Genomic DNA, 25,850 nt, shown 5'->3' on the forward strand with positions numbered 1-25,850 from the left:
ACGGCCTTTCTGGGGTTTTGCACCCTTCGACCGGCCGAGGAGTAACTAGTACGGAATCTCGAATTCCTACGCCAATTTAGCGATTTTAAGTCTAGGACTTTCAGTATATAATCGCAAGGCAATTTTGATACGGTCTTCTTATTTTTTGATTTGATCGAGTCGTTTTTAGAGGTATAAAAATTGATTGAAAATGGTGAGTTGGTTAAAATTATGTTTTAGATAAAATTATATTTTGGGTGGTGCGGCCTAATAACCTAAAAGGGGTTATTAGGCCGTAGTACCATACTAGGCCGAGTACTAGGTTATTCCTTTTAAATAATATTTCCTTATAATATTTATTATACTAAAGGGCTTATATTTCAGTAGCTTTTTACTATAATATCTATAGTTTTTCTTAAAGCTCTTCTAGCTTTTTAATATAAGATAATACTACTAGTGTCTCTCTCTTTATACTACTATCCTTGGTGTATACTTAAAGGTTTAGATTAAATCCTAGTAGTGCCTAAAATAGTGATATTCCTCTTATAATATTAACTATATTATTACAAGGGGTCTTAGTGGCCTTCGGCCACCAGATAGACCTTATGAAGCGAAGTGACTTATTAGTAGTTAGTTAACTAACTAACGTATTTTACAAGCGAGCTACGCACACAAGCGAGCTACGCACCCATATCCACCTATTAAATTTAACTATATTTATCTCAACCAAAACACCATTAAATTAATTCAACTAAATTGATTTATCTTGCTAAACACCTATTGATTTTATATCCTATTTCTCTATAGCCACTACACTTTAGTAGGGCCTGCGTACGTGGTTATAAACCTAGCGAAGGGCTTATTCGTAGAGAGGAGGAGGGTGCTTTATCTCCTTCTACTAGCTTAGTAATTAACTAAGAAGCTTCTTAAACCAAGAGCCCTTACTTATTAGGTATCTACTTCTAGGATTAAGTCCTTTTTTACTTTTACTTCTTATTTATAGTATATAGCTCGCTTACTTCCTTCTTAAGTAAAGCGGTAGACTATATTATGATTTAATAAGCCTTCAAGACCTAATTAATCGCCTTATTTAGGGGACTTAGTAGGCTATATAAGTGTATATAAAGTAAGGCTTTAATTAAGGATACTTACTTTTATAATTATATATAATTTAAGGGTATCCTTAGGTCCTAATTGCTCCCCCTACTAGAGGGGGGAGTAGGGGTTCGAAGTCGAATATTAAGCTTCTTGATCACTTAATTAGGTATAAAAGGTACTAAACTAGCTACTACAAAGCTATTCTTAATAGTCTCTAATTTGAAAGCCTTAATTTAAGTAGATAGATATATACTTTAAGGAAGTTAAGTTTATCGATATAGTTAATTCTACTTCTTATCTTTAACTTAACTAGCTATCTATATAATTATTTTAATACTATAAAATAACTAATATTAAGACGCTATAAAAGATAAGATAAATAAGGAGATATATAGATTAGTATAACCTTATTTTACTTATAGATCTTATCGAATTTTAGGGTTAAATAGCTTCTATATCTATTAAGTATTAAAAGCTAATATCCCCCCTTTATATATAAAGAAATACTAGGAATAAAGAGCTTTTTAAGCTAGTAAAGTCTAATTTTATTAGAAGTCTAGCTATTAGGACTAACTTCAAATCGCTTGTAAGCATAATAGTAATTGTAAGATATATTTATATACTATGGTGTGTGAGGATAAGATATATATTTTACCGGTAGTATCTAAGAGAACCTTAGATATATTATTTACGGTAAACTATATTATGACTCACAATGTATCGCCATAAATCTAAGACATCATAACGAAGTCATTATATTATTAATGTCTTTCTATGATATTCTATACTGCTAGAGCTTGCCTATATAAGGAATGGAGGATTCCTAGCTAGATAATCAACGAATACAACCTTTCTCATCCCTCACCTATTACAAGGGATCTTGGTGGCCTTCGGCCACCAGATAGTCATTATGGAGCGAAGTGACAAGGTTTTTACCTAGTTAGGTACTGGGTTTTAATTATATATTCACTATTGTATTCAGTCAAATTTGGACAGTTTATATCATGTAATAAATAACTTCAATTGCTAGGCTTGGTGTATATCTACTACCGGCAGAATTATTCTACCATTTCTCAGCGAACACTTTTTCACCGCATGGAAACGCTATTTTTTTGGACCAGGTCAGAGATAATTTCTGGTCACGTGACTTCGGGGGGGCTGTCAAATAGTATTGCTTCGCTTCGCTCCGCAATAAGAATAAGAGGCCTAATAGACTAAGGCCTAGGTATTAAGCGCTATATAAAGGACTATATATAACACTAGAAAATAAATACCTAATTAGCGAATCATTAGAAGATCTCTTAGTAAGATAGAGTAACCTAAGCCTAGAAGAGATATTAGCTAGTAACCTATATATTAAAGGGTTAGCTAAGGGGCTATATATAGAATTCCCTAAAATAGAATAGGATATAGTAGAGAGTTAAGGATAGACCTAGTATATTTACCTAGGAGATAGCGACTCCTAGGAATTAATTAATAACTCTTAGAAGAAAGAAGTAGGTTACCTAGGAATACTAGTTATATCCCTAGGAAACTAGGAGAACCTAGAAACACTCTATAGGGCTAATTATAGTATAGAGCCCTATAGACCGCGATATATAAACTAAGTGATCCTAATTAAGGGACTTAAAGACTTAGAAGAAGAGATACCTAAGTATAACTATAGATAGTACTATAAGGAAGCTTATATAGAGCTTTAGGACTACCTCTAAGAATAGAGCTAGATTAATATATTAGAAGGAAGAATACTTAATATTATAGAATAGAGTAACCTAATAGGATACCCTTATAATAAATCTACTTATATATATAAAGGATATATATAATACCCTAATTATAGTAAAATAGCTAGTATAATATACTATAATAAGTTATATATAATTTATAGGTCTAGTAAGTTAGATCTAGGTATTAAACTAAGGCCACTAGTGTAGATAAAAGAACTATAATAGCGAAAAGAATACTAAGGAATTTAGTATAATAGGCGATAAATATATAATTATCGGAACTAGCTAACTAAATACCTTACTATAACGATATTAGGAACTTATATTAAACTCTATATAGAGTTACCTACTAGAAAAGCCTAGATACTTATTAATTTAGGGGCTATAAATAATTTTATAAGCCTAATATTCTAGGAAGAATAAGAAATTTAAACTATAATATTACCTTATATAATCCTAGTTAGTGGACTAGATAGGGAAGTACTCTTAGGAGGAGTAAATAAAGAAACTATAATACTCTGAATAAATATTAATAACTACCTAAAGAATATTAAGTCTAATATTCTTATAATTAGGAACTATAATATCGTTCTTAAAATACTATAGTTAAGAAGGTATAACCCTAGTATTAACTAGTAGAAAGAGACTATTAAATTTAATTAGTATAAATATATTAAAAAGGGACCTATTAACCGCTTATAAATTAGGAAATAACCTATAATAAAATAGGAAGAGACCCTGAGTATAATAGAATAAGTACTAGATATATCTAATTAAGAATTAGCGGACTATATACTAGTTAAGAGTGAAAGGCTATATATAACTAATAGCGAACTATAGATTCTAGAGGAATATAAGGATTACTAGGATATATTTACCCTACTAAAAGAAGGAGAGCTACCTAAGTATAGACTATTTAACTATAAGATTAATATTATAGAAGGTTCTAAACTAACTTTTAAACCTATCTATTAACTATTATAGAAAGAATCTAATACCCTTAAGGAATATATCGATAATAACCTAAGGTTATATCTAAGCCTCAAAGTCACTAGCTAGATACCTAATTATCTTTATACCTAAGAAAGATAGATAGCTATAACTTTATATAGACTATCGATATCTAAATTCGATCACTATTAAAGACTACTACCCACTACCACTTATTTATAAGATATAGGGTAGGATTAGAGGAGCGAAATACTTTATAAAGTATAATATCACTAATACTTACTATTATATTAGAATCAAGCTAGGATATAAGTGGAAGATAGTATTTAGAACTAAGTTCGGACACTATAAGTACTAAGTGATACCCTTCGGCCTTACTAACGCACTAGCTATATTTTAGCGATTTATATTTAAAGTGCTCGAAGAATACTTAGATATCTTCGTTATTATATACCTTAATAATATCTTAGTGTTCTCTAGAATAAAGGAGGAATATATTTAGTATAACTAGAAAGTGCTATAGAAGCTAAGGGAAGTAGAAGTCACCCTTAAACTTAAGAAATATAAATTTTATATGTAAGAAACTATATTCCTTAGATATTATATTAGTCCTAATAGACTAGGGATAGAGAAAGATAAGGTTAAAAGTATTATAGATTAGCTAATACCTAAGAATATTAAGGAAGTATAATAATTCCTAGGACTAGCTAATTACTACTAAAAAATTATCGATAGATATACTGAAATAGCTATAGGACTATATAGGCTAACTAAGAAGGAATAACCCTTTATATAGGATAAATAAGTAAGTAGAGTAATCTTTTAATAAACTTAAGAAACTCTTTACCTAAGGAACTATTATAGCTACTTTTAATTATAAATAACCTATTATTATAGAAACTAATATATTAGACTATACCCTAGGGGTAAGACTTACTCAACTATGAGTAAATAGGAAATACTAGCTAGTAGTATTCTAGTCTAGGAAGATAATTCCTATAGAACTTAACTATAATATATATAATAAGGAACTCTTAGCTATAGTATTAGTATTCTAAGTCTAGAGAGTATATCTAGAAGGGGCTAAATATATACGGAGGTCGATAGCAATAGTTTCTACCCGATATTTTATTTGCTTTTTCGAATAAAACCCCCCTCTGTAATAGTGCTGTATAGTACTTTTACTATTACCCCTCTTTTCTAAATCCCACTGTTGACTATAGTACTACACTTTTACAATTACCCTCCTACTCTACTAATCACTACCTATCACTATGGGCTATAGTATTGCTAAGAGATCTACTATTGTTACTAGTAAAGCCATTGGTGTTTCTACTAGTGATTTATCGGGGCTACTTGGTATTTCGAAGCGTATCATTAATAGTATATATAAAAGGGCTATCGAAAAGGGGTTTAATCCTAATTCGCACCCCTAGAATATATCTAATAATATACTTACTGATATACCCCGCTCTAGTTATCCGAAAAAACAGACTAAGGAGATAAAAGAAAAGGTGCTTTCGAAGGTCCGCCTTAATCGCTATAGGCGAGAAAAAACCTACGTAGATATTGCTAGAGAAATAAGCCGTGAAGGATTCGATATATCTACTATAATTTAGCGAATCCTCCGAAAAGCTAGGTTACGAAAGACAAAGCCTACCCGGAAGCCTAGCTTAATAAAAGCTATACGAGAAGTGAGACTTACTTAGTATCTTGAACACCGAGATTAGACTTTGGAGGATTGGAAGAATATTATCTAGACGGACGAAACCTCTGTTATTCTACTTTACTAATATAGGGGATACTAAGTTTAGCGTACGAAAGATAAAAGATATCTTCGAAGTTATATTTAAGAACATTAGAAGGGTACTTCGGAGTTTATATTTTAGGGTAGCTTTTCTTATAATAAGAAAGGCCCTTATTACTATTAGGTATCTAAGACTACTACTAAAAGATAGGAATCTAAGGCTTTAATTAAGAGTTAGAATACTAAATTAGAGCCTATACTTTAGGAGGATTAGGAGCTATAATCTAGTCTCCGAAGACTAGCGTTAAGGTAAAAACCTAGAACGAAACCAAAGTGGAACTAGAATACAAAGAATAGAAAGCTATCTCGTTCGAAATCAAAAGGTAGGATTGATTGGTATCGATACTATATAACAATCCTAATCCTAAAGCTTTTACCTTTTGTATCTAAATGTTTGGAATCCCAACCGAATACAATCGTATAAGAGGATAAAGCGCCTTCACATCAACACTATTATTAGCAGAAGGTCTTCGATATAGTAGGTATACAACGCCTACTTTGGCCTGGGAACTCACCGGATTTGAATATGATTAAACCAGCGTGGTTCCGGCTAAAGAGGAATACGACAAAGAAAGGGGCCCCAAAATCTAGAAACGAAGTAATTAAGGCCTGGGAGAAAGCGTGGAGTGAATTACCTCAGCAGCAAATCCAGGCTTAGATTGAGCGTATCCCCTATTATATTGAGAGGATAATTGCACTGGAAGGTGGAAATGAGTATAAAGAAGGGAGGGATAAGGGGGGTGAGCAGAGAGAGTAAGAAAGTGAGAGAAATGAGAGAAATATGGGGGGGCCCTGGGGGGGGTGCCGAGAAAGCAGCGTATTTAATTAGCAAATTGAGACGAAGCATATACGTGGGATGAAAACAGCCTTACTATATTAGGACTAATTTATTACTAGCGTCAAATGGGCGGGCTAAAACTATCGCGATCGACCTCTGTAGTAGTAGTTAAATTAGACTATAAGAACCTTATATTCTTTACTACTATAAAAGTACTTATATAATAATAAGTATAATAGGCTAAAACCCTAGTATAATATAATTTTAAAATTAAATATTATAAGGGAATAGAAAATAGCTAAGTAGATATACTTAGTAGATAACTAGATTATAAATTAGTAACTAAAGTAGTAGAACCTACTATCCTAAAATAAAATTTAGATAGAATAATCTTATATAACCACTAGATCCTAGCTACTACCCTAGAATTATAAGATAATAAATTAATCTAGAAAATTAAGATCGAAGTAGAAAAAGACTAAGTTTAAGAACTAGCTAGAAACAAAGGAAACCTTATTAGAAACCTAGAAGGGATTGTCCTGATATATAGACTAGTCTATATACCCTTAACTATAAGGAAGGAAGTAATAAAGAAATATTATAATAATCCTATATATAGATATATAGGAATAGAAAAAACTATTAAGTATATCTTACGAAATTATTATTTTCTAAATATATATCGAAAAGTTAGATTCTATATTAAGAACTATAATATATATTAGAGAAATAAACCTATATAATATATACCTTATAGAGAAATATAACTATTAGAAATACCTATAGAACTATAGAAATAGATTATAATAGACTTTATTATAAAGCTACTAATATCTAATAGATATAATAACGTATTTCACAAGCGGCCCGGCCACACAAGCGGCCCGGCCACCCACCCAAATATATTAATTTCAAATGTCAATTTCTCAACCAAAACGCCATTAAATTAATTCAACTAATTGACTGGTCTATCTGGACATGTTTCTCTTCTATGCCCTGGCAATCTGCATATTCCACACCCCCCGGGGGCCGCGTACGTGGCTGAATAGCCGATTCTCCAGGTATACTAGGACCCGGAGGAGGTGCTTCACCTGCTTCCTGTTGCTGTATAATTAATGCAGAGGCTTCTTCAATTGAAAGGCCTTCTTCGGCAGGTATCTGCCTCCGGGATCTCGTACGCCTTTGCTTCTGCTTCTCGTTGGCGGCGCGTAATTCCTTGTTTTCTTTGGCTAGTAAAATAGCACCTTGCATTGAAAGACGGAACCCTTTCACTAGCTGGTTTAATGCACGATCTGACGGGCTAGGTGGACTTCGAGACCTTGTACGAAGTAAAGCTTTGATTGATGAAGCCTGTCGACGTAGTTCTTTCTCTGTGAAGGGGGTTTTTGGAGTAAAATTCCGGCTTGATTCACTACCCCGGCTCGGAGGGGGGGTTGGGGTTCGAAGTCGAATATTGAGCTTTGATATCACTTGATCAGGTGCAAAAGGGACTAAACCAGCTGTTTTAAAGCTATTCTTGATAGTCCCTAGTTTAAAAGCTTCAATTCGTGCAAGAGGGTATACTTCAAGGAAGTCAAGTTTATCGATATGATTGACCCCGTTTCGCATCCTTGATTCAACCAGCCGACCGTACGAGCGTTTTAATACTGCAAAACAGCCGATATTAAGAGGTTGTAAAAGATAAGATGAATACGGAGGCATATAAATAGGTATTACCCTATTTTGCTCGCAAATTTTATCAAATTTAGGGGTCAAATGGCTTCCATGTCCGTCAAGTATCAAGAGTCGATACCCCCCTTCGTACGTGAAGAAGTCATAGGAATAAAGAGCTTTTCAAGCCAACGAAGTCCAATTTCATCAGAAGTCCAACCATTAGGACTAACTTCAATTCGCCAGTCGTTTGGTAGGCCTTCAAACCATGATTCCAAATAGACTTTGCCTTTGAAAATAATACACGGAGGGAGGGCCTATCCCGATGAATTTATACACTCAATAACAGTCACCCATTCACGATTTCCAGGTTGTAAAAGTGAGCGCCGACCGTGGAAATCACTTCTTGTAATCACCTTTGTAGTGGAAATTAACCCTATTGCGAAACCAGTCTCGTCGAAGTTATAAACATCATCGGGGTCGATTCTAAATTGAAGAATGGTTTTTTGAACAAGATTAAACCACTCTTGAATGATTTTTGGGTCTTCACACTTCGCACGTTCGTAATTATATCGTTTCGAGAATCGGGAGGAGAGACTAGGGTGTCGTTTTGTAAAATTTGTAACCCAATTATCGCCAACTGAAATAACTGGGGTGGTTCCACGCTTTTCAAGGAGAAGGTCCGCCATTTCTCGAACCATAGAAGGCCGAGGGGCTGATCCCCGAGAATCCATAGAGAGAATCCAGTTTTGAAGAGATTCCTCTTCAATCTTTGTCAATTTATGGTTATTGGCACGTACTTCTCCTTGGTTTTGGTGGCCGCGTAGTCGATCTTGGAGAGTTGAACGTGGCACATTAAAACGGCGTGCAACTTCACGAATTGAAGAGATTTCTTGATTCTTAAAAGCCTGGATAGCTAATAAGATCCTACCCTCTTGCTCTATTAAATTTCTAGAGCGTTGAGAGCGAATTGGTGGCATGGTGGGTAGTTGAAGAAGGAAGGTTTAATTAATTGACGTGTTTCGCGTTAGGTGGCCGGGCCGCTTGTGTGGCCGGGCCGCTTGTGAAATACGTTATAATTATAGTTATAGTTAATAGGCTAATAAAGTATAACTATATAATTCTAACTATAGAAACTATTACTACTAACTAGATAGCTAATATTATCCTATAATATATAATTACTAACTATAGGTTACCTACTAAAATTATATCTAATAGAGATAAGCTATTTATATCAAATATATAGTAATTATTTATAGATTAACTAGGTATTAAGCTAAGATTCTCTACTACCTACTACCTATAAACTAATAGATAAACCGAAAGGGTAAACTAGACCTTAAAATAGTATCTAAGACACTATATAAATTACTAATAAGATAATTAGGTAGGACTATTACTAATAGTATAATTAGTATATAATAACACTATATATATAACCACTAATAAATTACTATTCTATATAAATTTTAGGTACTACCTAAGGGTAATTAGGACTCTATAAGAAAAAACCACTATAGTAGAGTTAGTATAACTTAAGGCTATAGAGCTAAAATAGCTATATCTATAGCTATTAAGGGATATTAATTTTATTAATCTCTATATAAAAAAGTACTATAATAACTAATATAAAGGAGGGCTAGACCTAAAAAAAGGGGGAAAAGTCTGTTTACTATAATAAAATATTAAAACTAAGCGACTAAGCGATAAGCTATATTATCTATAATTAGGATCTTTCGAAATCGATAAAAAAATTAGATAAGTAAATTATCGATTAAAACTCCTATATAGTATATAAAGACTTTACCTAGTATTTTATATCTTATTACTTAAACCTACACTAGTTAATACTAAAATCGCTACTAATATAGACCTTAATATAGAAATTAAAGAAGAATATAAAGTTAAATATATCCTAGTAGACTAATAGTATAATAATTAGTAGTAACTTTGAGTATAGTAGAAAGGATACCCTACCTTAGAAAATATATAGAAACCTATTATAAATTTAAAGGGCTACCACTAGCTTATTTAATAGTACTATTAGAAGGTAAAGCGAACTCCGGAATAGCGAGGGGTAAGGAAGACTTAGAATCCTAGAAGGAAGAAGGGAGACTAATAATCTCCGATAATATCTAATTAAAATTAGGATGATTAGCAGTAGTAGCTAACTACTCTAGATTATAAGTAGAAGGAGGAAGCTACTTAGGGGATAAATACTTCTCCTTAAGAATTTAAAGAAACTTAGTATTATACTCTAATATCTTAAAACCCTTTTATTTTAAGAATACTATCTACTTCTATAACTACTATTAGTGTAATATAGCTTTTTAATATTACTTTTATTTATTTAGTAACTTTTAATATAGCTCTATAAGATAGGACTATAATATAGATAACTTAGGCTCTAATAAATCGAGCTTACTTTTATTCTTTTTAATATTAATAGAGAGTTTATTTTTAGTATTATATAATAAATCCTATTCCTAAGAAGTATAGAAATCCTACTTATATAACTAACCTACCTATATATAAGTAGTATACTTAGAATAATAATAAGAACAATCTATTATATAAGATATACCTATACTAAGGTAGTGACTATAAGAAATAGTAGTTATAAAGCTATTTACCTTAATATAATTAGCTTATATATAGTAAGTAATCAAAGAATTATAAGGAAGTTTAGGGACACTTTTAAGGATAGAATCAGCCTTATATTTAGGTATAATAGAGACTAGATAAGGGAATTAACTTACTAGAAAAAGAGGGGGACTATAGCTTTTATAAGCTTCGAGGATAAAACTCCTAGGAAGGAGGAGGTAATATTATAGACCTATTAGGTACCTATTAGAATAAATACCCCACTATATAATTAGGCTATCTAGAGCTAATAAAACTAATATTATATAAGGATAGTATTAGTGTAGTAAGACCTCGGCGCTAGGTTATATAACTATATAGGTAGTAGAATAGTTAATAGTAGATAAGTAGATTCCGCTAAGATAAATCTACTAATCTACTAACTACCTAACTACTATAGGAAGATAGGAGGATATATAAGGATATTTATTTAGGGGATTGATATGACCACCCCCCCTTGGCTCACACCCCCCCCCCTGCCTGAATATTCAGGTATAAATACCACCGCCTTCCTGATTCATATACCGCCTTCGTAGTAAACTTTGTAGCAAAAAACCTATATAATAGTAGTAGATAGTAGGTACCTATAGTTTATATGTAAACCCCATACAAAATTAAGTCACTTTTGTCACATAACTCCCTATATATATAGATAAGACAAATTAATATTCTAATTCTAGTTTATATATATTAACCTACCTTTTTCAACCCCATTTTTTCATCACTTTCTTTATCAATTTCATTAATCTCTATATCAAATCTATCGTTAATATAGCCTCCCTAGGCCTAGAATACCTAGATTCCGACCCAGAATCCGATCCAGAGATCGTCCCTAAGTCCCCCCCCATCCTACTAAGCACTAGGCAGCCAATCACCGAGACAAGCACTAAGTCCACCCCTTTCCTACCAACCACCGAGTCCCCTCCTCCCGCGGAGCCAAGTAATAGAGAGTGTACTAGTATACCTTTACTAGACGCTTCTATCCTTAACTAGTGGTACAAAGATCTAGAGCGCATAGTTTACCTACCTAAGCTATCGAGCTAAAGAGCTTACTATAAAAGTGGAAGAGATCTAGAAGTAAGTTAAATAGGGCCTCCCTACCTATTAGATCCTTTAGTCTACAAAAAGATAATCTAGAGTTATATCTAATTCCCTAGGATATCTATAATTTTCGAAAGAAACTTAACTATTAATTCCTTACTAGCTATACCTCTCTTTAGGTATTATTAATAGAGCTCCTAAAGGATAGAGAATAGATCTTTAGATATAAAGTCGATAGTGATAACTATATTACTACTCTATTTTATATATATAAATTAAGTATTATAATACTAAAATTAAATCCCTAGGTAATTTCTATAGACTATATATATAAAATAAATTAGTATAGCTTACCTTTACTTAATATTATTAGCTTCTCTACTACTAGTTTAACCTTCTATATTAGCTTTACCTTTATCTAGAATAAGAAAGATAATATATATAAAGTTATTTTAAACTACCTTACCAATATATATAAAGCCCTTAGTCTTAAGCCCCTATAGATAATTCTTATAGATAAAGAAGATATACTAAGAAAAGCTATTAAAAGTATATTTCCTACTATATCTAGTATAATCTATATCTAGTATATTAATATATATCTCTTAAAAAAGGTGTATCTAATTCTTTAAGACTAGATTATAAGAGCTAAGAGAGAGTTAGCTACCTAGTTAACCACTTCCTAGTTAACTACTTCCTAACGTTAAATAAAGGTATAGAGAGATAAAGAGCTTTATTAAAAGGTAGATAAAGGCTAGAAGAAAATACTAAAGTATTAGATTAGATTATATACACTATAACTATCGAAGAGATAACCTAATAGTAGGAATACTTTAAAGAGAACTATAAAGACCTAATATTCTAACCACTTATTAAGTATATTTAGGATAAATAGCTTAATAATTACCCTAAGTAGTTTTTTTATATTTATACTTATTAATATCTCTATCTTAGCGAAATAGCTACCTCTTAAATAGAAGGAGGCCACTAGCTCCTAAAGTAGGACTTATAGGTATTAATAAGTGATTTACTTATTATCCTTTAAACCTTTAAGTGTATAGTAAAGCGTTAATTTATAAAGATTTAAAATAAGATTAAGAACAATAAGATAAGGAGACTAATAACTATTATACCTAGGGATATACTACTTATCGGATAAGTCTTAGGAAAGGTAATATAATATATATAAAAACTCTAAGTATAATATCTCCTAGAAAGTGAAGATAAACCTCTAATTCCCCTAGTTTATAACTATAATTCTAAGGAAATAGCTAGGTACCCCTATATTTATACAATTAAGGAGTATAAGGATAGGAATAAGAGCCTTAAACTAGAGCTATTCTACTAATATTAATATTTATACTTAGTCTTAGCACTACTAATTAATCCTTTACTTCTACTATAGAATCCCCTCTAGGTTCGATAATAAAGATATCTGTCGGATGCCATAGGCATCTAGGCATATAGATCAAACATGTTTGATATGCCATCATGTTTGGCAGTATAAATAGGATCTCAGTATCCTATTCATACTTGCTTTCTCTTCTTCTCTCTCTCTCAGTCTTGCTTCTAGATAGAGAATATCATTATCATCTTCTCTGTCATTAGGTTATAAGCGCCTTTTCATGCTAGTTTAAAAGACTCCTAGCACTCTTCTATACTGGTTCATCCAGTGGTTTCTTATCAAGAAACCATCCTCCGGATCATTAAGGAGGATCTCTCCTTACCTAGGAGAATCATCAGGATTTCTTATTAAAAGAGATCTATATCTTACTTGGTTTATACCTTATCGATAGGTAAAGTGAACCGAAAGTAAGGTATCATTCTCTCAATTCAAGATATATCTTGATTTTAGAGAGAGTACGCTAATTCGTATAATTCAATCACCATAGAAAGCTCATAGAGCGCCTAGGTACCTAGTATTCTAGGTACGCCAGCCGATCTACTAGTAGAACTAGAGGTTCCCCACTATTAAGGAACCGATCTCCTAGATAGAGCGAAGATCGATATTAATAAGATTAACGCCCTAGAACACAATATAATAAGTCTAAGGAGCTAGGAATTGAGAGTTAGAATAACACTTAAACTAATAGGATTTAGTGACTTAATTAAAAGTGAAACCCCTCGACTAGACCGAGTAGATCTATTATATATAAGATAGGTTTACTAATTATTAATTATTAGCACTTAGCTATTCCTATAGGTTAATTAGAACCTATAAAGGCGGATTAAGAATCTCGCTTACGTTCTAGAAGAAGCCGATACTATATTCGACTAGATAATAAGTATAGTTTAAGGTAGAGATAAAGTAGATAATACACACAATAAGTGGTAGAAATACTTTAAAATCAAGCGATTAAGCTTTAATACTACTTATAAGTTTATCCTTTAAATATAGAACTAGCACTATAGGATTTTAAGGTTTAAAGTTAGTCCCTATCCTTTCTAGACACTATCTAATATACTTAGATAGTTATACAATAAAGTCCTAAAGATTAGCTTTATTCTTAAAGAGATTAGTAAGGTTAAACCTAGTACTATTAACGACACAAAACTCGATTAATATCTTTAGGAAATCTAAGTAGCTACTAATCTTAAAGGTATATCTAATACTAATCGCTAGGCTAGATATAGATTAAAATTAAAACGCGGTAGCTAAGGAGGTAACTATAGAGGCTATATAGGAAGTAATAATAATAATACCTCTATATAGAAAGATAAGAATAAAGACTCTAAAAAGAAGAAAGGCCTTCGTAATCAGCCTCTAGCTAGAAAGGATATTCACGAATACGCTCGCGAGAAGCGTAAGGGTATATAGAAAGATAAGAATAGTATATACTCCTACTATAGGTATAGTCCTTATCCTACAAAATAATATACCTATATCTTAGAGACTCTACTAGCTTTATAGATAGGTAGTAAGTAGGTTTAGACCTATAGTATTACTATAAAGGCGGAAGGCGGAAGTAATATAGCTATTATAGTAGCTAGCCCTAATTTTAGGCTTAATAATTAGCTTTTAGATATAGGATCTAATAAAACCCTAACCTATGATTTTAACGATTTCTATACCTATTATTAAGATAATCTAACTAATACCTATATATATAAAGACTACTCTAGTAAGAGAGTTATCACTTAGGGATATAGAGAAATCCTAGTTAAAATAGTCCTATAGAATAGAATAATCTATTCCTTCTTAACCTAGGGTTATTTTAGCCCTAGTGGTTATAGGAAGCTTCTTAGAATATAGAAACTTCTTTAGGATTAAGATATATCTTATAATATAAGATCGAAATTACTTACTAATAGTAATAGAAATACTATCAGTTACACCGAAACAATATCTAGGGTTCTATATCTAGTTTCACCCACTAATTATAGTAGGGAAAGAGATAATAAATAAGATTAACTACACGATTTTAGTATTATTAACTAAGTGACTACTCTAGAAATATATAGAAGACTTAGTTACACTAGAAAGGCGAAAATCTTATTAACTTTAAGCTATATAGAGGAGCTTAGCGATAATAAGAGATATAGAAATAAGTATTTCGACTATAAGGCCTATTTCCTAGGTAAGTCAAAGTAAAAGATCTCCTAAGATATCTAGGAATAAGTATAGGATACTATATAGAAGTTCTATATTAACACTTAACTAATAAAGCCTATAGGTCTAAATAGGGAGAGGTACTAGTTACTAATAGTCGATAATATAACTTAATATATTAAAGGAATCACACTTACTAATAAAGGAGAGGCTTTTATTAAATTAACCTCCTTTTATAAGAAGATTAAGCTCCTTATAGGCCGATACCCTAGGATCTAGCGAATAGATAGTAGGACTAAGTTTAAAAATTTTATTAACTAGGGGGTAAAACGTAGTATAACTTTTAAAGTTATACCCCCCTATATAGCCTAACTAAATAGTGTTATTAAGAGATTTAGGGGTTATATTAATAATATTTAGCGGGTAATAATTATTAACGCTAATATACCTAAAAATATATAGCCCTATATAGTCGACACTACTATCTATATTACGAATAGATTAGTTAACCCTAAGACTAAGATATCGCTATTAACGTATTAGAGAAGAGACCTTAATATTCCAAATCTAGAGCTAATATTAAAGTACCTTTTACTATAGGGATCCACTACTTATATATATATCCTAAGAGCTTAGTGTACTTAGGCGAAAAAGGTATCCCTAAGGGTATAGAAAGGAATACTAGTTAGGTATAAGGGGGATAATAGTTATATATTTAAAGTCTAGGACCCTATTAGTAAGAAGGTTAAGGTTTTAAGGGATATAGGTTTTCCTTAACTAGGAGATAATAATTCTAATAGAGATCTACCTTCTTATATAAAGGCACTAGTGCTAGAAGGACCACTAGGTAATAGTAGAGGCTATATTAGCTTCCTTGATATATATAGATCTAATTAGATTTAGCCCTCGCAATAAGTGGAGAAGTCGATCCTAAGGGACACTCTTATTATACCCTCAGTAAGTATCTAGCTCTTAGGAGCGTAAGGTAGAGTTTAGACTATACCTATAATACTATAATTATAAAAATCATTACCTCCACTACTAGTAATAAAGCCTAATATCTTTCTAAGGAGTATAATTCCTACAATATAACTTCTAGTTATAACTAGCGTAAGGGTAGAAGATATCACTAATATAGTTAAGTATTAAGCTTATAGTAAAGTAGAAGACCGAACTAGGAGGTCTAATCTCTAGAGAAGGCTTTAAGAACTAACCTTATAAGTCTTAAGAATAGGTAGCGAGATAACTAAAATAAAGAATCAAGCGTCGGCTATAGAATAGGAGATTAGATCTAGCGAAACTAGATCTATAGAATTAACTCTATCACCTAAAGTATAGAGAAGGGGATATTAATATCCCTTCTCCTCGCTAATAATTAAGGCTTAAGAAGAAGAAGAAGAAGAAGAAGAAGAGGAAGCCTTATAATCTCTAATACTTTAAGAGTAAAATAAGGAAATTATCTTAATCTCTTTAACCCCTAATCTAATCGCTAAACCTATACCTTATCGCTTAAGGCGTACTAATATCGGTATACCGCTAGAGAGGTATTATAACCCTAATTAAAAACACCTCTCTATCGAATATAAGAAATAGGATAGAGATAGTTAAAGAGCTATATAAAGATCGAGATTAAGATTACCTAGGGATCTATCGGAAGCTAAAGGATCTATAAACGCTATAGTAGATATCACTATACCTATTATATTTAATAATAAACCGCTATATATAAGGGATATTAATATTCCTATAACGTATAAATAGGTAGAGAAGTTACCTTTCTAGATATATTAGAAAGAAGCTATAGAGAAATAGCTGAGGGACCTCGCCGCTAAGCGAATATAGACCCTAATCCCGAAACCTCTATAATTAAAAGTCCTTCTAGGATAATAGAGATTCACACTAAAAATAAATATAAAGGATTAAGTGTATAGATTTAAAGCCCGCTAGGTGGTCTATAGAAACTTCTAGGATAAAGATAGAGCTAAATCTTACGCTCCAGTGGTTTCCGAATATATGATTAAGGTAATATTAACGCTTATCGCGATATATAACCTTAGATAGAGATAAGTTAATTTTATAGCGGTATATCTTAATACTTCGAGAGAGTATACTGAGGTTATCTATATAAGGTAACTAACTAGATTTAAGTACTCTAATAGGACCTCTCACTAATAGGTATACTTATTAAACCAGGCACTATTTAGACTCCGGGATAGCGCCTACCTTTAGAATAAAGATATAGATTCTAAGCTTCAATAAATAGGCTTTTTACCCCTAGGTAATAACCCTTATTGTGGAGCGAAGCGAAGCAACCCATATCATAAGGGCTCAGGTATATATCACGTGACCTTGCTCCTATATGAGGTCCAAATCCATAGGATTCTAATGCGGTGAAAAATGATCGCTGAGAAATGGCAGAATAATTCTGCTGGGCCTCTGTACTAGAGGCCTTAGGTACTGAAAGTTCTTATCACGTGATATAAACAGGTAAATCCAAATCCAGCGATAAGTACGTAATCAACACGTAGTCACTACCTAACTAACTAACTAACTAACTAACTACTTACTCTTAATAAGTCACTTCGCTTCACAAGGTCTATCTAGAGGCCGAAGGCCACCAAGATCCCTTGTATCTACATTAAAGGAAAAGGGATAGGCCTAACAATTATAATAATCTATATAGATAATTTTATTATCGCCGCTCCGATAGAAATAGAGATTTAAATAGTGGTTTCTATGCTTTAAAAATACTATAATATAAAGGACCTTAGTGAACTAAAACAGTATTTAAACTATACCTTAGTCAGAGACTACAAAAAGAGGACAATCTCTTTATCACAGAGTACCTATATATAAAAGATCCTATAGGTATCAGGCACTCTAGGTACTAAGGATATTCCTTTACCTATAGGATAGAGAGAAACTACAATTAAAGAAGGTTTAGAGGCCTTACTCGATAACGATAGCTTCGACCACTATTAATCGGTGGTCGGAATACTTAATTAGCTAGTAGTCAAAACTAGGCCTAATATTCGCTTCGTAGTGATAAGACTATAGCACCGATTAGCGAAACCGACGTTATACGATATAGAGGCACTTTATTATGTCATTAAATACCTTCGCTAATATCCTAACCTAGGAATTATCCTTACAAAGTCTAACGAACTACAATTTTTAGTATATTCTAATATATTATACACCGATTAGTAGGACAGTAAGTCGACAGAAGGTATTATCTGGTTTTTCGCTAGCTCTCCAGTGATATAGTTTACGAAGAAATAGACTATTATAGCCAATTCTACAACTATAGTAGAGTGGTACGCGCTTAATTAGCCTAGTAGGGATACTATATAGCTAAACAAAGTGGCCGATTCGCTTTAATTACTAAGGCCCGATACTATAGTTATCTACACTAATAGTATTAATTCGTAGCTTCTGCTCTCTAAGAAAGGGGGTAGGTCCGCCAATCGCTAGCTTTCATTAAGATATTTCTTCGTTAAAGATACTATTGCACAAGGTCATATCAGCATATACAGGGTAGAATCTAAGCATAACACGGCTGATAGATTTACTAAGGCTTTGGCGAAGGATCAATTCAGGATTTTTATACAGTAGCTGGGTTTAGAATAAGAGGGTTTTTCGCTTTATTTTCATGCTTGATCTATGAGGGGGATATCGGATGCCATAGGCATCCAGGTATATAGATCAAATATGTTTGATATGCCATCATGTTTGGCAGTATAAAAAGGATCTCAGTATCCTATTTATACTTGCTTTCTCTTCTTCTCTCTCTCTCAGTCTTGCTTCTAGATAGAGAATATCATCATCATCTTCTCTGTCATCAATATCCCTATAGCGTAAGAAATTTTATTTAGAATACCTAATTAAATACCTAGTAAAGTATCTAGTCTTCACCTAATCCCCTTATCTAAGATCGATTAACCTATCGAGATCCCTTAGGATTCGAATATATACTTTCGTAGGAATAAGGACGAGGATAAGGACGTGGTCGGCCGCGGGGATAAGGTTAAGGACGTACTTAGGGATAGGGAGAAACTAACGCTAGTGAGACTAACGCTGGTAAAACTGACGCTGGTGAAACTGGTAGAGGTAGTCGAGGACGTGGTCGAGGACGAAAACGCGCGCGCGGAGGTGCCTAAAAGAAGTATATATAATATATAGAGTAGATTAACGCAGAAACCAATGAAATATACGATTTTTTCTTATTAAAATATATATTTTTTTACTATATAAACTAGAATTATATAGGGGTGGTAGAATATATGGCAGAAAACTCTACACCTAGCAGAAATATGGCAGAATTCAGTGTCGCACCCGATAGGGAAAGTGGTGGCTGAAAATTTAGGCAGGGGGGGGTGGTGTGAGCCAAGGGGGGGTGGTCATATCAATCCCCTTTATTTATATACTTAGTTTAGTTCTTTATCTTTAATTATATATTATTACTTATATCTACCTTTAAGACTACCAACTCTTAACTTAGTTATAACTTAATAACACTACAAGCTAGACCAATACTTTGGTATAGATCTACTTAGCGCTCTACCTAGCATCGATTCCTCGACACAACTTCTAGGGACTTAGGCTATAGTAAGGCCTAACAGAATAGGTAATAGCTTAGTGACGATAGGCATATCGTTGACATTAGAAAACCCAAGGTGTATTAAGGTAACTATACCCTGAACCGTCCGACCTAACTGTGACCAGTTAGCCAGTGTGTAACATAGGGTTGATTCTAAACTAGAGGATTATCTTTTAGATAAGATTAAACCACTCCTAGATAACCTTTAGGTCTTTATTGCGGAGTGAAGCGAAGTAACCTATATTATAAGAGCTTAGGTATATATTATATGACCTTACTCCTATATAAGGTCTAAATCTATAGGATTCTAATACGGTGAAAAATGATCGCTAAGAAATAGTAGAATAATTCTGCTGGGCCTCTATACTAGAGGCCTTAGTACTGAAAGTTCTTATCACGTAATATAAATAGGGGAATCTAACGTATTCAGTAAGTGAGCGGCCACTGTAACCGAGCGGCCACCCCACCTAAAATCACATCTATGAATTAGCACTTGGTTAATTTAACTGCCCACCATGCCACTAATTCGCTCTTAAAGCTCTTAAAATTCAATCAAGTAAGAGGGTAGGGTCTTATTAGCTATCTAGGCTTTAAAAATAGAGATATTACTTCTATTTCTCTTGCTATATATACCTTTAATATCCTACGTTCGACTCTTCGCTACTGCCTAAGTGGTATATAAGAATGTGCGATTTCTCGCGCTAATTTATATAAACTCTCTAGAATAGAAGAGAAATCTCTTTAAAAATAGATACTCTCTATAGATTCCCACAGATTAGCCCCCCTAGCCCTCTATAGTATAAGAAATAGCGAATCCTCTCCTCTAAAAGTGTGGAACTACCCTAGTTATTTTAGTCAGCGAAAAATAGGTATATAACTTTATAAAATAGTATCCTCTTCTCTCCTCCTAATTCTCGAAGCGGTATAATTATAAGTATACGAAATATAAAGACCCTAAGATTATTACTAAGTGGTTTAATCTAGTTTAGAAGATAATCCTTAAATCTAGGATCGACCCTAATAATATCTATAACTTTAATAAGACTAGTTTTATAATAGGCTTAATAGTAACTATAAAGGTTATTATAAGGAGTGAATACTATAGTTAGCGATCACTTTTATAACCTAGAAATTATAAATAGGTAACTATTATTAAGTATATAAATACTTTAGGTTAGGTACTCTATCTATATATAATTTTTAAAGGTAAAGTCTTTATTAAATCCTAGTTTAATAGCCTTCTAGATAATTAGCGCTTTAAAGTTAGTCCTAATAGTTAGACTTCTAATAAAATTAGACTTCGCTAGCTTAAAAAGCTCTTTATTCTAATAACTTTATTATATATAAAGGGGAGATATAGGCTTCTTATACTTAATAGTTATAGAAGCTATTTAACCCTAAAGTTTGATAAACTTTATAAGAAAAATTAGATTATACTAATCTATATATCTCTATATTTATCTTACCTTTTATAGCCTCTTAATATTAGCTATTTTATAGTTCTAAAATATATATATAGTTAGCTAGTTAAATTAAAAATATAGGTTAGGATAAATTATATCGATAAACTTAACTTCCTTAAAGTATACCCCTTTACCTAAATTAAAGCTTTTAAATTAGAAACAATTAAAAATAGCTTCTTAGCTACTAGTTTAGTCCTATTTAGACCTAACTAAGTGATTTTAAAGCCTAATATTTAGCTTTAAACCCTAACCCCCCCTAGCTAGGGTAGTGATTTAAGCCGGAATTTTACCCTAAAAACCCCTTTTATAGAGAAAGATCTACGTTAATAGGCTTCGTTAATTAAAGCTTTACTTTATATAAGATCTTAAAGTCTACTAAGTCTATTAGATTGTATATTAAACTAGCTTATAAAAGGCTTCTATCTTATAATATAAGATACTATCTTACTTACTATAAAAAATAAGGAATTATATACTACTAATAAGAAGTAGAAATAAAAATATACTTAATCCTAAAGGTAGATACCCGCTAAAGGAGGTCTCTTAGTTTAAGAAGCTTCTTAATTGATTAGTGAGATAGTGGAAGTAGTGGAAGTACCTATACCCCTACCGCGAAGAAGCGCTTCGCCGGCTTTACAACCATATATATAGGCCCCACTAAGGTATAGTGGGTGCGGATAAATAGGTCATAAAATCAATAGGTGCCTCAGTAGATAGATGATTTTACTATATTTAATTTAATGGGGTTTTGGTTGAGATAAATATAATTAAATTTAATAGGGTTTAGGTAGGTGGCCGCTCGGTTATAGTGGCCGCTCACTTACCGAATACGTTAAATCTAGCTATGATTACGTACTCAATATATAGTCACTAACGTATTCGGTAAGCGAGCTAGACATATAAGCGAGCTAGACACCCCACTCAAAACATGTCTATAAATTAGCACTTTATCAATTCAACCACCCACTATACCACCAATTCGCTCTTAAAGCTTAAAAAAATCAATAGAGTAAGAGGGTAGGATATTACTAGCTATTTAGGCTATTAAAAAATAAGAAATTCGCTCTATTTATAAGGTAGTACGCTAATTTAATATACCGAAGTCAACACTCTCTACCTATATCTATAGGGTATAAAACCGCGCGATTTCTCACACTAATTCGTCGAAATTAACCGAAATTAAAGAGGAATCTCTTTAAAAATAGATTCTCTCTATAGATTTATATAGAGTGGCCCCCTAGCCTACTACTATATAAGAAATAGCGAATCTTTTACTTTAATAATATAGAACTACCCTAGTGATTTCGGTCAGTAAAAAATAGACCTATAACTTTATATAATAGTATCCTCTCCTCTCCTCCCGATTCTTAAGACACTATAATTATAAATATATAAAGTACGAAGACCTAAAGATTATTTAAGAGTGGTTTATACTTATTTAAAATACTATCCTTTAATTTAGAATTAACCCTAATAATATTTATAACTTTAATAAGACTAGTTTTATAATAGGATTAACTATAACTACGAAGGTTATTATAAGGAGTGAATACTATAGTTAGAGGTTACTTTTATAACCTAGAAATTATAAATAGGTAGCTACTATTAAATATATAAATTTATCTAGTTAGGCCCTTCCTCTATATATTATTTTTAAAGGTAAAGTCTATATAGAATTATAGTTCGAAGGCCTACTAAATAACTAGCGATTTAAAGTTAGTCCTAATAGTTAGACTTCTAATAAAATAGGCCTTCGCTAGTTTAAAAAGCTCTTTATTCCTAGTACTTCTCTATATATAAAGGGGGGGTATAGGCTTCTAATTCTTAATAGATATAGAAGCTATTTAACCCCTAAATTTAATAAGATTTATAAGTAAAATAGGGTTATACTAATTTATATACCTCTATATTCCTCTTACCTTTTATAGCCTCTTAATATTAGCTATTTTATAGTATTAAAATATATATATAGTTAGTTAGTAGAGATAAAAATAAGATATAGGATTAACTATATTAATAAACTTAACTTCCTTAAATTATACCCCCTTATATAAATTAAGGCCTATAAACTAGAGACTATTAAGAATAGCTTCAAAGTAGCTAGTTTAGTGCCTTTTTTACCTAATAAAGTGATTTTAAAGCTTAATATTTAACTCCGAACCCTAACCCCCCTCTGAGTAGAGGAAGCGATTAGGACCTAAAAACACCCTCAAACTATATATAATTATAAAAGTAAGCTTTGTTAATTAAAGCTTTACTTTGTATAAGGTCGAGGAGTCCTCTAAATCCACTAAATAATACAATAAATCAGGTTTTAAAGGCCTATTAAATCACTATATAGTCTACTACTTTACTTAAGAAAGAAGTAAGCGAACTACGCGCTTTAAATAAGAAGTAGAAGTAAAAGCGAAATAGATCCTAGAAGTAGATATAGGCCGATAAAGGCCTCTTAGTTTAAGAAGCTTCTTAATTAATTACTAAGCCTATAGAAGTAGCTAAAGCACCCCCCCCCTACTACAAGAAGTGCTTCGCTAGCATTAGAACCACGTCAACGGGCCCCACTAAGGTATAGTGGGTGTGGGGGAATAGGGTATAAGATCAATAGGTGTTTAGCTAGATAAATCAATTTAATTGATTAAATTTAAGGGTATTTTCGTCGAGAAAAATATAGTTGAATTCAATGGGTTTAGTGGGGTGTCCAGCTCGCTTACCGAATACGTTAACTAACTACTAATAAGTCACTTCGCTTCATAAGGTCTATCTGGTGGCCGAAGGCCACTAAGATCCCTTATATTTTATATATTCGTAATTATAGTGTCTCGAGAATTTAGAGGATAGAGAAGGGTATCTTTTTATAAAGTTTATAACCTAGTTTTCACTAACCGAAACTACTAGGGTAGTTCCTCGATATTAAAGGAGAAGGTTCGCTATTTCTCGTATAGTAGAGGGATAGGGAGCTAATCCGTGAGAATCTATAGAGAGAATCTATTTCTTAAGAGATTCTTCTTCGATTTTTATCAATTTATAGGAGTTTACGCGAGTAGTCGCGCGTTATTAGACCCTACGTAGGTGTGTCCGAAGTGTAGATTTAGGGACGTTATAGTAGCGCGCTACACTACGAATTGATAAGATTTCTTGATTCTTAAAAGCCTAGATGGCTAATAAGATCCTACCCTCTTACTCTATTGAATTTTGATGACAGAGAAGATGATGATGATATTCTCTATCTAGAAGCAAGACTGAGAGAGAGAGAAGAAGAGAAAGCAAGTATGAATAGGATACTGAGATCCTATTTAAACTGCCAAACATGATGGCATATCAAACATGTTTGATCTATATGCCTGGATGCCTATGGCATCCGACAAATTTCTAGAGCTTTAAGAGCGAATTGGTGGTATAGTGGGTGGTTAAATTAATTGATTGCTAATTTATAGACGCGTTTTAGGTGGGGTGCGTAGCTCGCTTGTGAAATACGTTAGGTACTGGGTTTTAATTATATAATCACTATCGTATTTAAATATTTAGATTTAGAGAGTTTATATCATGTGATAAATAATTTTAATTGCTGGGTATGGTGTATATCTACTACCGGTAGAATTATTCTGCCATTTCTTAGCGATGACATTTTCGCCGCATTAGAACTCTATGGATTTGGACCTCATATAGGAGCAAGGTCACGTGACATACACCCGAGCCCTTATGATATGGGTTGCTTCGCTTCGCTCCGCAATAACCCCTTAGGTCTAGTCCTATTACTCTGCCGGGGTTGTCTTTACGTGACACTAGTTTCGTTGGCTCTCGATGGCCCATTTGTGTGGTGGGGCGTTTTAGCCCAGTGGGTGCCTGATAGGTCTGTAACACTTTTCTCTAGCTATATAATAGTAGCTCTAGCTAGTCATAGGCTTTAGCCTATATATTACTCTAGATATATTATGCCTAGTTCTAGGCCTAGTTTAATCTAGGTTATAGGATCCTATAGACCTAGTAGGGTTCCCTCTTTCCCTATCAATTAGGTCTCTTAAGTAGTCTAGGACTCTAGGCCCTTAGGGATATCACTAATTTAGGATTTTCCCTTCGGTTATTTAGTTACCTAAGACCCATTAACTAGGTAAGATACAAAGGCTTCAATTAGGAGAGGGAACTATAATATATTTATCTAAAGGTGATAAGACTCATTCTTGTTAAGTAAAATAGGATCCTAGGGACCCCTAAGTTCTTATACCTCGATACCCTATATATTCACGTGCTAGGTCGATTACGAATTAACCCTACCTTGACCCCGAGATGGGTATGATGACGTGGCTAGATTGGTGACGGGGTTAGATCAACGAAAGGACGTTTATACTTCATAGTTGGGCCCTCGAAGCCGGGCCCAACCCATTTGTGGGCTCTGCAGAGGCCTAGTGATAAGCTTAGACCTCTAGCACGTTTATAGGAATGCGAAGAATATTAGAGCTCCATCGAATTATTCTACTAGTATTATCCGACTAGGAGTGTCACGGATAAACTATGTGTGCTACTATATATATTGGTCCTGGGCATATCAGAGCTCTCGCTCTG

The 25,850-nt window shown here is 32.8% G+C and overlaps 3 protein-coding genes across 3 annotated transcripts; all 3 read left to right on the forward strand.

Annotated features, from left to right (window-relative positions):
• Positions 1 to 13,708: 13,708 nt before the first annotated feature.
• N7500_006535 (uncharacterized protein) lies at positions 13,709 to 15,506 on the forward strand (the record flags this gene model as incomplete). The annotated part of the gene is made up of 6 exons (XM_056677679.1): positions 13,709 to 13,745; positions 13,771 to 13,814; positions 14,151 to 14,201; positions 14,391 to 14,487; positions 15,193 to 15,255; positions 15,412 to 15,506. Coding segments are annotated over 6 exons (387 nt in total), but the record flags the coding sequence as incomplete, so codon positions are not given.
• A 1,734-nt stretch (positions 15,507 to 17,240) lies between these two features.
• Positions 17,241 to 18,842, forward strand: N7500_006536 (uncharacterized protein; the record flags this gene model as incomplete). The annotated part of the gene is made up of 5 exons (XM_056677680.1): positions 17,241 to 17,249; positions 18,035 to 18,095; positions 18,495 to 18,544; positions 18,660 to 18,681; positions 18,730 to 18,842. 5 exons carry the CDS (start codon positions 17,241 to 17,243, stop codon positions 18,840 to 18,842), a joined length of 255 nt encoding a protein of 84 aa, XP_056532680.1.
• Positions 18,843 to 20,395: 1,553 nt separating this feature from the next.
• On the forward strand, positions 20,396 to 22,605 carry N7500_006537 (uncharacterized protein; the record flags this gene model as incomplete). Its single annotated transcript, XM_056677681.1, has 7 exons — positions 20,396 to 20,501; positions 20,592 to 20,696; positions 20,718 to 20,749; positions 20,817 to 20,894; positions 21,073 to 21,089; positions 21,871 to 21,952; positions 22,579 to 22,605. Coding segments are annotated over 7 exons (447 nt in total), but the record flags the coding sequence as incomplete, so codon positions are not given.
• Between the last annotated feature and the right edge of the window lie 3,245 nt (positions 22,606 to 25,850).

Source organism: Penicillium coprophilum, assembly GCF_028826855.1.
Source record: "Penicillium coprophilum strain IBT 35676 chromosome Unknown utg000004l_segment0_segment0, whole genome shotgun sequence".
Classification (NCBI taxonomy): Eukaryota; Fungi; Ascomycota; class Eurotiomycetes; order Eurotiales; family Aspergillaceae; genus Penicillium; species Penicillium coprophilum.